Source organism: Nicotiana attenuata, unplaced genomic scaffold (genome assembly GCF_001879085.1).
Source record: "Nicotiana attenuata strain UT unplaced genomic scaffold, NIATTr2, whole genome shotgun sequence".
NCBI classification, from domain to species: domain Eukaryota; kingdom Viridiplantae; phylum Streptophyta; class Magnoliopsida; order Solanales; family Solanaceae; genus Nicotiana; species Nicotiana attenuata.
The window spans coordinates 996,151-1,007,981 of NW_017670322.1; the positions used below are offsets into that span (position 1 = coordinate 996,151).

At 35.9% G+C, this 11,831-nt stretch overlaps 2 protein-coding genes across 2 annotated transcripts; one reads left to right on the forward strand and one right to left on the reverse strand.

Moving 5' to 3' along the window:
• Positions 1-1,116: 1,116 nt before the first annotated feature.
• Positions 1,117-3,821, reverse strand: LOC109237865. Its single transcript, XM_019404261.1, has 3 exons — positions 3,681-3,821; positions 1,952-2,617; positions 1,117-1,740 (listed from the first exon to the last, which is right to left on the reverse strand). The coding sequence occupies exons 2-3, from the start codon at positions 2,508-2,510 to the stop codon at positions 1,463-1,465; spliced, it is 837 nt and encodes a 278-aa protein (XP_019259806.1). The 5' UTR covers positions 2,511-2,617; positions 3,681-3,821; the 3' UTR covers positions 1,117-1,462.
• A 2,129-nt stretch (positions 3,822-5,950) lies between these two features.
• LOC109237842 lies at positions 5,951-6,527 on the forward strand. Its single transcript, XM_019404230.1, has one exon. It carries the CDS (start codon positions 6,001-6,003, stop codon positions 6,349-6,351), a length of 351 nt encoding a protein of 116 aa, XP_019259775.1. The 5' UTR covers positions 5,951-6,000; the 3' UTR covers positions 6,352-6,527.
• Positions 6,528-11,831: the final 5,304 nt, after the last annotated feature.

Sequence of the window (11,831 nt, forward strand, 5' to 3'; positions counted from 1 at the left end):
TACGTAGCCTACCTCCTCTTCTGCTTCTAGTTGGAGCAAGAGGAAGTTCATCTACAATAAGAACTTTACGAGGATCAGGATTTGAAGAAGACATGGCTGAACAAGGAAGAAGACAGGAATAAATATACAAAGTTAAGAAACTTTTATGAGAAGGACAAGACAAAGGTTATATTTATACTCAGAAGCAACCGTCAAACAACAAAGGTAATGATGGGGGAGTCATAATGAAAACTGTCACTTCGTGGTTGGTGCAGCCACAAAAAAGCCCTAAAAGATGCTGAAGAGTTGCAGACTCAATTAAAGGACGCCACGTGTCACGAGCATTAAATGAAAGTGACATATAAAGCGTCAGTTCTGAAGAAGGTATAATGGCGGCAAAAATTTCCGCTTTAATGAGATCCACTCCCCAAATATTCAATTGATTGAATAAATGGCAAGTGGGGGACTATCTGTATTGGAAAAATCAAGTTAATATATTGAATTAATTATGTGATGATATACCAAGACACGTGGATCAATAAAAGAGTGATAGCTGGCAAAGGATAGCTGAAGAGGCACGAGCTTTGACAAGCACGGGCAGAGATTCAAGAAAACATGGGAGGAACAGTTACTCGAGCCTCTTAGTAATACGAAAAGACATTGGAGGAATGAACCTAGATAGCAAAAAGTACAAATATGTATTATCCATAATTAATGAGCATCAATGTTGGAAAACGTTATGGAATCTTCACGAAACAGTTACGATTACCAATTATAACGTTATATTAAATGTCATTAATTGCTCATAATAGCTCTATCATGAGAGGAAAGGAAACGTATTATTGAGAAATAGCTATAAAAGGGGAGATATAACATTTGTAAAGACACACAATATTATTGGAATACACTGATTTACTTTGCTTTCTTTTTAGTCAGCTATCAATCATCTCAATTCTTCTTACTTACTTTAAATTTGATTATCAGTAACCCGAGTTCTTCTAAAAGATACGCTTTGACCCGAATTTCTTATTTTCTGGTTAAACACACAAACCACCGGAAATCTTCAACTCACAGCGACAGCATGTAGAAAGTGTTATGCATCAACCACCTGAAAACCCTCAACTCACAGAGACAGCATGTAGAAAGGGTTGTGCACAAATCACTGGAAATTCTCAACTTACAGAAACAGCATGTAGAAAGTTGCACTATCAAGACATCAGCTAAGTAAAACATAAAAAGAACACAAATCACTACATCTGAATCACTTCAATTACGTCGGAAGGTATTAGTTAGGAATGACTATGCCTAAAAGATGTTTGCTTGTGCTGTTTGCGTTGTTTGCTTGTCACATGACTTCTGGTTCTGCTATAGCAAACAAGCAAAACATCTTCAGAATCTAAACGTTGAAGAAGTGACATGGCTTCTAATTCTGCTTGAGCGCCTTACGGGGATGATGACTTGTTCCCTTCCAGTTGCATGCTTGCTAGGAACCCTCTCGTATGTAGTGATACTTCCATAAAGAATGTGAACCCAACGAGTACTCATCAGATGCATCCAAGAACTCTCTCCTATTAATCTTTCTAGGTTTCTTCTCTACGCTCTGAGCTTCATCATTTACTGATTCGGGGTACTTCTCTCTATAAGATGAACTCATCTGAAAGCTGCAACTCATTTCTGAAGTACAAGAGTACTCTCCCGCGACATCAGCCTCTGTTGGCCAGTTTTGAGAGGAATATTCTTTCTCTTTGACAACATTATGTTCTGTCACATTAGGAGGAACAATTATTGGGGAGCCTGACAAGAGTCCGACCTTGGACAAAGAATACTAGGAGTTATTGCAAGTATGATAATAGGGTGCATTTACTATATGATTTGAATAGTATATTTACATATAATATTCTATCAACTATCAACGTGATAATAAGCACAGGCAGATGCAGGTGAATTTGAAGTTCATCGACAATTTTCTTACTTGAGACTTTATCTATTGGATGAAGAGTGATCTTATAACTTTTTCTCTTTAGATAGAGCTGGAGAACTGTAGCAGCTAGCAAACCCAGGACAACTGAGGATGAGGAAATTCCCAGGATATGGAATGCTCCAACATTACCTCCATTTCTATTAATCGGAGATCTCTGCAGCGTTTCCAAAGGTTGGGCATCTTCAAAAGCAGAATCGTCTTTCACAAAGCTTAAGCTTTCAGTATTAATGTGGTTCACTGACTCAAGTACAGAATCAAAACTGATAGTGGTTTCAGCCAACTCAAGCTGAAGATATGAAGCTATAAGACGCCCTTGGTCTAGATCCCTTCCTGAACTATCAGAATATTCATTCCCCTCTGCTAGGAGAACTAAAGAAACTTGTTCAGTCTCCAAGTCATACTGTCCTTGTTCGAGATCGTTTTCTGAGCTAGCCTCATTTACCTCAGCTAATGGAGAATCAGTAATTGATACAACAAAAGCAATCATGAGTATTACCAACAGCAGAGAAAAGAACTTCGATATAGTTGAGGACCTCAGTTTTGTTCTCATTTTTGCTTCATCTATTTCTTCAATGACAGGTATTCTGACAGGTATTGCAGGTTCAAAAAGTTTAGGTTCCTTTTCTTCTTCTTGATCAACTGCTCTTAGACATGAACCTGAAATTTATATCTCTCAAAACAAATTTCCATAACATACACGCCTCTTATTAGTGGGAAAATAAAAATGTGATCCACTAACTAATGCAAGTGTCATGAGATGATTGGCTAAATCCTAATAGAAACCGTGTAAGTAAATCACACATGTTCAGGGCCGGCCTTAAGTGATATATGAAGATGACAGAGGGCTCGGAAGGATTGCTTGGTTTCCCAAAATATTTGCTATCATAGTTGCTTCATATATATAATCCTTCAAATTCTATACACATATACACAGAGACAATAATTCGTGAAAATATAGATTTATATTACATTTTTATTAACTTCAAATGTAATTCAAAGAATCGATACCTCATTAGTTGATTCCAAATTCTCTTATTATGCTATTAAGTTTTGATTTCAAATTCTCTTGTTGTGGTATCAGGATTTAAAGGGTTGGGGCTTCCAACTAAAAGACAAAAATGAAACACAAGATAAATAGGCTAACAATACTGTCCATTTTAAGTAATAATGTACCTTATATTTCCTGAATGATAGATGAGTATATCATAGAACACCTGGAAAAAATTGGTATTCTACTGTTTCAGGCATACCATCAAACACCTTGAACAAGATTGGCAAACCAGACAGACTTCTTTCAAGTGGACGATCAAATACCAGATGACAGTTGTGTCTATAGCTATTACATCAAACTTACTGTTTCTTTCTGATACCTAAGCAAATTAAATAACTTGAATCGTGCAAGTTATAGCTCCTACTTTTTGATTGCTTTGCAAGACCAAAAAACCAAAAAATAGCAACTCGCACACTTGATAGGCAGTTTAGAAAACACACCATTTGACCATCAACAAAGAGAAAAAAGAAGAGAGCATCCGGCAAAAAGGAGTTAAAGTTTGATTTAAAAAAAAAAATCTGATTTTTATCCTCAAAATCATGCAATTGGGTATCTATTTCCAAACATGCATGTGTTAAAAACAGATGCAATTACTGACAAACATTGGATTAAAAACAGAAACCAGCAAAATTCCATTAGCAACAATCGGGATGGAGCAAAAATACTCACCAGAATTGAGAAGTACAACACACACATCGAGCCCAAGCAGGAGCTAGATGGAGAAACTTTGAGAGGAAAACAGGCAAGACCAACAGAGGAGAAAGAAATTGAGTGAGAGACGGAGGAGCAGGGCTAGAGAGCAGCTTCTGAATGTTTATTCACAATTACTAATTTGTCCACGTGACAGAACATATATATAAGGGTATAATAGACAATCCATTCAAATGCGGACTCGTTTCGTCTTGCCTCAAGTTGGGCCGTGGGTCGATTGTAAACGTATTGCATTCAGATATCGGATAGACAGAAAGAAGTCAAAATATGATGGGCTAGTTATTTTTCGGATCGGTAATTGAAAAATAGTTATCATTTGCAAAGTTATTCAAAAAATAGCAACTATTTTGTTGTAACATGAAAAGTTCCAGCATAATATACAGGAGATTGGAACACATGTGTATGAACTTCAAGTATATTATGTTGGAACTCCAACATACGGAAAGTTCCAGCATAATATACTAGAAATTGGAGCACCTGTGTATGGACTTTGAGCATATTATGTTGGAACTCCAATATATTATAAATTTCCAGCATATTATGCTAGATGTTCGCATGTAAAAAATTCGAACTCCGACATATTATGCTGGAATATTTTTCAGATTTTGAACAATGTTTTTGTTCAAATTTATCTTTTACATGAAAAGTGGCTAAATTCCGATTACTTATGAAACTATGGCTATTTTTTAATGAGAATTTTTCATAAAGCACAATCTTTTAGGTCTAATTAGCCATTTATAGATACCCTTTGCTATATTACGTGTTATAGATACCTTTTATGTTTTTATACAATGTATTTCATGTATTTAAGCTGTTGTATTCATTAATACAACCAAAAAAATAGGCGTAAAAAGTGGAATTCCAGCTAAGTTTGACATGTATTTAGCTGTATTCAAGCGGCATTAACGTTAAATACAGTAACGTATCTGCGCAAAATCTGGAAGGTTAAACTGGTTAAAAACGGAAGGAAATCAAATCACATGATATTCTCCTAAATTAACTCAACGAACTAAAACGATCCCTCATTAATCTGTATTTGAAAGATACATAATAAAGATTATAGATGAATAAAGAGAAATACATATGAATAATACAGTTGAGTAGAACTGTATACAGTTGAATACAACAAAATACAACTTAATTCATCTGAATAAAACACTTGAATACAACTGAATACAGCTGAATAAAACTCTTGAATGCAACAAAATACAATTAACTTCTGCTGAATAAAATAGTTGAATATAACTAACTACAACTGAATACAACTGAATACAGTTGTATAAAACACTTGAATACAACTAACTACTGCTGAATAAAATAGTTAAATACAACTGAATAAACTGAATACAAGAGAATACGTATAACTTTTTAATACATCTAAAATATATAAATGAATGCTGCTGAATACATGTGAATACAGCTGAAATATACATTCGAATACAACTGAATACAAATAGGCGATTTGGGCGATCTAGAGAGAGAAACAGCCTTATGGCTTCGTCGGCCGGCGGCCAGCTATTAATTCCAGCTGGTCAGCCCCCTAACACATCTGCCCAACCTCCTACAACAACTACAAACAATCCCCAACCCTCAAATCCCACAAACGAAGCCATGAATTACGCAAAAACTGTGAACCCTACTTCGACGACCACTGCCATGCAGAATCGAGCCGCTACAGTTGAACAAATTGCTCTTCGTCTATCAAAATCAACGAATTAAACTTACCCTAAGCGATTGTAATGGAGTGATAATGGAGGAGAACTAGAGAATTTGGGTGGGAGAAGAGGTATGAATCGTGGGTTGAGGGAGAAAGAGTAAAGTGTATGCAAAAAGAGAGAGAGAACGTGGTTCGTCAATTTTACGGTGGTTATGTGAGAAAAAAGACTAAAAAGGAGAGAGAAAAATATTATTTAGCATATATGGTGCCTTAAATGTAGGATGTAACTATAATTAGATATTTGGCTATAAAGTATAAAAGGTATCTATAGGATTTAATATTTTAAAATGGTATTTATTTAAAATAAATAGGGTACTAAGGTTTTCTATAGGGTGTAAAAATTTTTTTTTTAATTACCACTTGTAAATCTGACTATTTTTGAATTTCTCCCGGAAAGAAGGGTCCCACTAAAACAACAACTTATCAAGAACCAACCAATAAAAATTCGAATCCCAATTGCTTGATTATCCTAACGCACTAAGACCACAGAAGAACATTTCGTCTTCTTGACTTGTAGAAATATATCAATTCATTTAGAGAGCAAACAGTCCAAGCAAAGTTATGGCTCAGTCATTGTCTCCAATTGCAGCAGCTACGACATTGGCCCCAATATCAACCAAGAAAAGCATCCCTTTGGCTTTTCATGATAAAAAATTGGATACAACTCTTCTCTCTCGCAGGAGTCTTGCGTTGGGCTTGGCCGGAGTTGCGCTAAATGCAGGTAACAACAATGCAAATGCTGCAGCAAGAAGGCCTCCACCACCCCCACCCACATCAGAGGAGAAAAAGGACCCAAATATGAGTGGTGTCATGGCTAAAGTATTAGCTAGCAAGAGAAGAAAGGAGGCGATGAAAGAATCCATAGCCAAGCTAAGGGAGAAAGGGAAGCCTGTCAAAGAACCATCTCAATAGTAATTTGTAACCAATATTATGTATTAAGACAATTGATGTGTTGCATGCTTGCTCTTCTTTACATTGTTGAAATTATTAGAAGTCAAATGCAATCAATAATGAGATCAAAAAATAAGAAAAAACGTACTGCATTCACTTTGTTTATACTCATGAAAATGAAAAAGAAGATTTTTGAATGTTTTATCGGGAGAAGAAGGGATCTTGTCCCTGGTACGAGTTGAGTAATGAAGAATTTTGCAATTATTCTATGCTAATTAAGCATTAATCATTTAATTTTGGGTGAATATGCTAAATTGTTAGATGTCCCGAAAACCTCCTAAATTTTATTCTACTATATGTTAAAAAAAATCTTTCGTTAATTCTTAGAGGTCCGTCTGGTCCACACTCATATTTACAAAAACTTTGACATGTGGCACTATACATGGATATTTAACTCATCCTAAAACCCACTTAAACTTCTTTTTTAGTTACCAACTTAAACTATCTTGTGTCCTAAAAATTCTCCTCAACTATATTTTTGTATATATATTAATAACCCTCATTGGGTGTGTATGTGTGACTATATTAACTTATGATTTGCACTAAATTTTTGTGTAGCTTACTCATGTTATATTACTCTCGGATGACTGATAAATTATAGGTATTTTGGCAAAAATATGATCTAATGCAATGTGTTATTTATAATTTTAATTGTGATTGTGTTTTTTGCTAGATTACAGTTGAATAAGCCCTTGCTTGCATTCACTTTGCAAGAAAAAAAATAAATGAAGGAATATAGTGTTGCATTTCTAAAATCATCTTATATTATACAAATAAGATTACACAAAGCCATATTCTACAAACAAGAAACCAATCGGCCAGCAACTATGTTCTCTAATTCTATATTACATAAACAAGTTTCACTCGATTTAACTTTGTTCTCTATAAGGATTAGGTTTAATAAAAAGATTTCAATGGGTAAGAAATAAAAGATAACTAAAATAAGAAAGAGAATAAATAATTACAGAGAAAACAAGAGAGGAAGATTTAAGAGGGAACCAATATGGAGATCAGAAGAAAAACCTAGAACATATATATATATATATATATATATATATATATATATATATATATATATATATATATATATATATATATATATGTATATATGTATATATATACCTGACAGGTCGTTTTGATCATTTGCATTTGTGTTTGGTGGTTCGGGACCTTGAATAGCTTCATATGATGTATTATGACTTGCGTGTATGGTCGGTTTCGATTTTCGAGTGGTTCGGGATGGATCTGGAAGAAAGATTCTTATTTTAGAAGTTTTAAGTTTGAAGATTTGACCAAGTTTGATATTTTATGTATTACATTTGGTTGGAATGGTAATTTTACACTTTGGTGTATGTCCGGATTTGAATTTGAAAGTTCCTAGGTCATTTTGGCGTAGATTAGCAAAGGTTGGAAGGTTGAAGGTTGATACGTTTGACCGAGGGTTAACTTTGTTGATATCGGGATCAGATTATAGTTCCGGGAGTTGGAATAAATCTGTTATGTTATTTGGGACTTGCATACAAAATTTGAAATCATTACCGGTTGATTTGATATGGTTCGGCACGATATTTGAAAGTTAAAAGTTTATTAGTTCCTTAGGCTTGTATTGGGGTGTGATTCGTAGTTTTGATATTGTTTTGGGTGATTTGAGGTCTCGGTCAGGTTCGATATTATGTTTTGGGATTGGTTGGTGTGATTGGATGGGGTCTCTGGGGCCCCGGGTGCATTTCAGATTAATTGCGGACCATTTTGAGACTTGGTTGCATTGCTAAAGTTTCCTAAGTTCTGGCGCTTCCGCACCTGCGATGGTTAGGTCGTAGGTGCGAGGCTGCAGAAGCGGCTGATTGACCGCAAATGTGTTGATTGGCTGGGGAAGGTTGGATCCGCAAGTGCTGACAAGGGAGTGCTGATGCGCAAGCGCAGAAGCGGAGATTCCTTCGCATAAGCGGATTTGGGATGGTCGAGCAGGGACCGCAGGTGCGGTGAATTGTCAACAAAAGCAGAAGCGCATGTTGAGCCGCAAAAGTGGAAGGTCAGCGCTGAGAAGGTAATCGCAAATGCGATGAGCTGAGAACAGATGCGGTTAAGTGACCACAAATGCGGAATCACTGGGCAAACCTTATATTTCGAAGGATTTGGTCATTTTTTTAAGTTATTTGGAGTTGTGGAGATCGGTTGGAGGCAATTTTTGGAAGACTTTTCACTACAATTGAAGAGGTAAGTGAAGTTTATTTAATTTTGATGATTGATACTGATTACCCATGTGAGCACGTGATTTTTCCCTATATGAATTACTCCCATAAATTCAAAACAAAACAACGTCTTTCATTATTTGCAATTTTATGGATTTTTGTGGCATTTTTTGTTAATTGTTTGCGTTTATTTGTGCATTTTAATTCATATGAAAATATCAAAAAATATGCTTTACATTCGCATTTAGGATCTAATTTCATATTTTAGGGTTAATTAGTGGTTAATTTGTTTTTAGAACAAAATATAAAGAAAATAACAAAAATAGTCCACTTTTGCATTTTAATTGTTAGTTATTGAATTTGTCATGAAATAGATTTTTTTTAAACAATTTTAGGAATTAATTAGCTTAATTTTGGAAATAAATTAGGTTTCATTTTAATTTTTGCATACAAAATGAAAATAAACAAAAGAAGTAAAAAGAGAAAAAAAAAGAAAGAAAATTATTAAAGAAAAAGGGCTGAAGACTTGACATGGGCCAATTCAATTATTTTTTGCCCAGCCCAAACACATTCCAGTCCAGAACCGGACCACACCAACCCCCCAGTCCACAGCCCAATACTCCAGATCCGGCCTGCCCCTTGCACTATTGAAACGACGTCGTTTCATAGTCAATTAATCTTGGCCGTTCATTTGCTCGCATCCGACGACCCTAATTGATTTTCGATAATACATAAAAGTGTCCGAAATTAAGAAAAAAAACCATAAAAATTCTTTCTTTCTCGTACCTATTGTCTTCACCGGCTCCGCCTTCCGCCGCCGCCAGAAATCGCCTCACGGCGGTGGCCGGCCACCAAACACCCCCAAAGTTACACCCTAAACTCCCCTCGTCCCCCTCTTTCCAAATATACATTCGACTCCCTTCGAATCATCCCCAATCCTTTCGAATCTTAGATCGAAATCTCGACCGCAAAACCCTAATCTGTCAAACAGCGTCCAAAATCACACTAAGGCTCCGTCTTCACCTCCCCCATCGTCAAGTCATCAGTATTCCCCCTCAAAACCCGTTGAAACACCCCAAATTCCCTAACCCTAGTCGCCGCCTTTGGGCTCTGGTGGCGCCGCCGCCCCAAATCCTACCAAACTCACACCCCAAAGCCTCCAGACCTCCCTCATCATGAACCCATCATTCTCATCCTTCGAAAGCCCTACGAGCCCTTTTGAATGTTGAATCCGAGGTCCCAGCATTGAAGTCCAATTGGGAACCTAAGCACGCTAGATTTTTTTTTTCTCCTAAGTCTGAGTCTGATTGGTGAGTTCCTGTATCTATTCCATTCTTTGTTGTGGTTTGTTTCCTTTCCTTTCCTCTTTGTTTTATTGTTTCTTCTCTGTTTCTTTTACTGCCTTGGTATTCATTGTCGTGTTGTTATTTTGATTTTTGAATAAAAGTTAGCTAAATAGTTTGTCACTCTGATGTGTTTTGATTGTTCATAGTTTGCGCTCGAATTGTGATTAATTGTTTTCACGGCCAAATTATTTAAAGTTTTAGGGTTCTGTTAATTCTATGAGTTCTGCCCTATTTGATTTTATTGAATTGGTTTGATTTCAATTAAACAGTTCGTGCTTAGTGATATTAATTTGACTTGAGTCAGTAATTGTTAGTCTAAGATTTAATTTTACTTGGTAGTCAAGAGTTGTTTGGTTATAGCTGAGTAGGGCAGGTTTTTGCTTAACCATAGTTCATCTTTGACCAATTAGCAGGGTTGGATGTTAGGGTTTGACTAGATTAGTAATTTTAGGATTAGTTCAAGGGTAATTAGGTACTTAGAGTAGAACAGAAATGCTGTTGGAACACCCTAGGTTATTCTAGAATAAGGCTTTAACTATAGTTTCAGGAACTTAGGGTGTAACTTGAAACACAAGTCAGAAACTAAAGGACCATTTGGGTAAAATCTGAAATAGAAAAGGGGGGAAAAGTATGAGGGAAATCAAGAAGCTTCCCCCTGAAGTTTGCCTATAAAAGTCACCTCTAATGCCTTCTTTTACAAGTTTGGGGAGCCATCACATTTCCCCCAAAAAGTTTCTGAAGTTTGGAAGCCTAAAAATTCCCCCTAAAATATCCTTCAAGTTCCAGATCTGAAATTCAAATTTCAGATCACAAACTCCTCTTCTAGATCTGAATTCCTGCAAAAAATCCAAAAAAACATACAAAAAATACAATAGAAAATCCAAAAATATACTATTACATTGAAGTTTCAGCTAGTTAAATGGAATCACTAGTGTTCTGGGCTCCATTATAAGTCAATTTAGGATTTATACAAGTTAGTGTAGGTGCTCTTAATTCCTGAAGGCTTTCTGGAGTTTGCTGGGTTTAATCTCAAGCTTATTTGAGTTTATACAAGTTGTCTTCTAGTTGATCTGCTGATTCCTGTTTAGTTTAGAGTTTTCCTTCCACTATTGGATCTATTTCTGGGCTGCTGTGTGATTACTTACTCGTTATTGCTGCTGCATACTGCTGATTGCCTCGCTGACTCTCAGATTCTGCATTTGTTCCCTTTCCAGGTACTCATTTGGCTTCATACAATTTGTGAAGATTCAATGTAGGAATGCTGAAGTAAATGAAATAATGAAATAGTGTTACGTTTGATCTCTGAAGCCTCCTGGTTTGTTATTGAAAAGCATAGAGTAGTTTTGCTTATTTGCACAATATATGGGTTTTGTAATTACTTAGACTGCTGGACCTTCTAATTGCATGAATATTCTGCCACTATATTAGTTCAATATAGCTTTGCAATTGATTAGATTATGGAACCTTTTAGAGTTGTGTAAATGTGTTTTCACATAGTATTAGTTTTTAGAATTGCATGAATATGTTCTGCCAATAACTCATGTATTAGATTCTCACGCCAGTTCATGTATTGGTTTGATTTGAACTTATAAGTTTAGTCTCCTGTGTTATAATGTACTAATTCACTTGGTTCGTGGCATACTTGTTTAAATTGCAACTCATAGGAGTCCATTTGTAGTTGGCAATTCAGGTGTAATTTTGAATTAACCGTTGCTTAAGGTCCAGGTGGATCAGATTAATTAAATAAATGACATGTTCGCTTTACAAACTGATGATGATCAGTAATGAGGCCAAACAACCAGGCCCTTATGTCCAAATGATAATTGGGCCTGGCGTCTTAACAAGAAGCCCAAGGCTGGGCCACTTCAAAAGCTGTATTCCGTCTGCCTATATAGGGCCAAGT

Excerpts from the sequence above, each read along its gene's own strand:
- LOC109237865 (XM_019404261.1), bottom strand. The coding sequence starts at position 2,510 with ATGAGAACAAAACTGAGGTCCTCAACTATATCGAAGTTCTTTTCTCTG. Across the intron at positions 1,741-1,951 it reads TCCAATAGATAAAGTCTCAA|AACATAATGTTGTCAAAGAG; the intron begins GTAAGAAAATTG and ends CTAATGTGACAG.
- LOC109237842 (XM_019404230.1), top strand. The coding sequence starts at position 6,001 with ATGGCTCAGTCATTGTCTCCAATTGCAGCAGCTACGACATTGGCCCCA.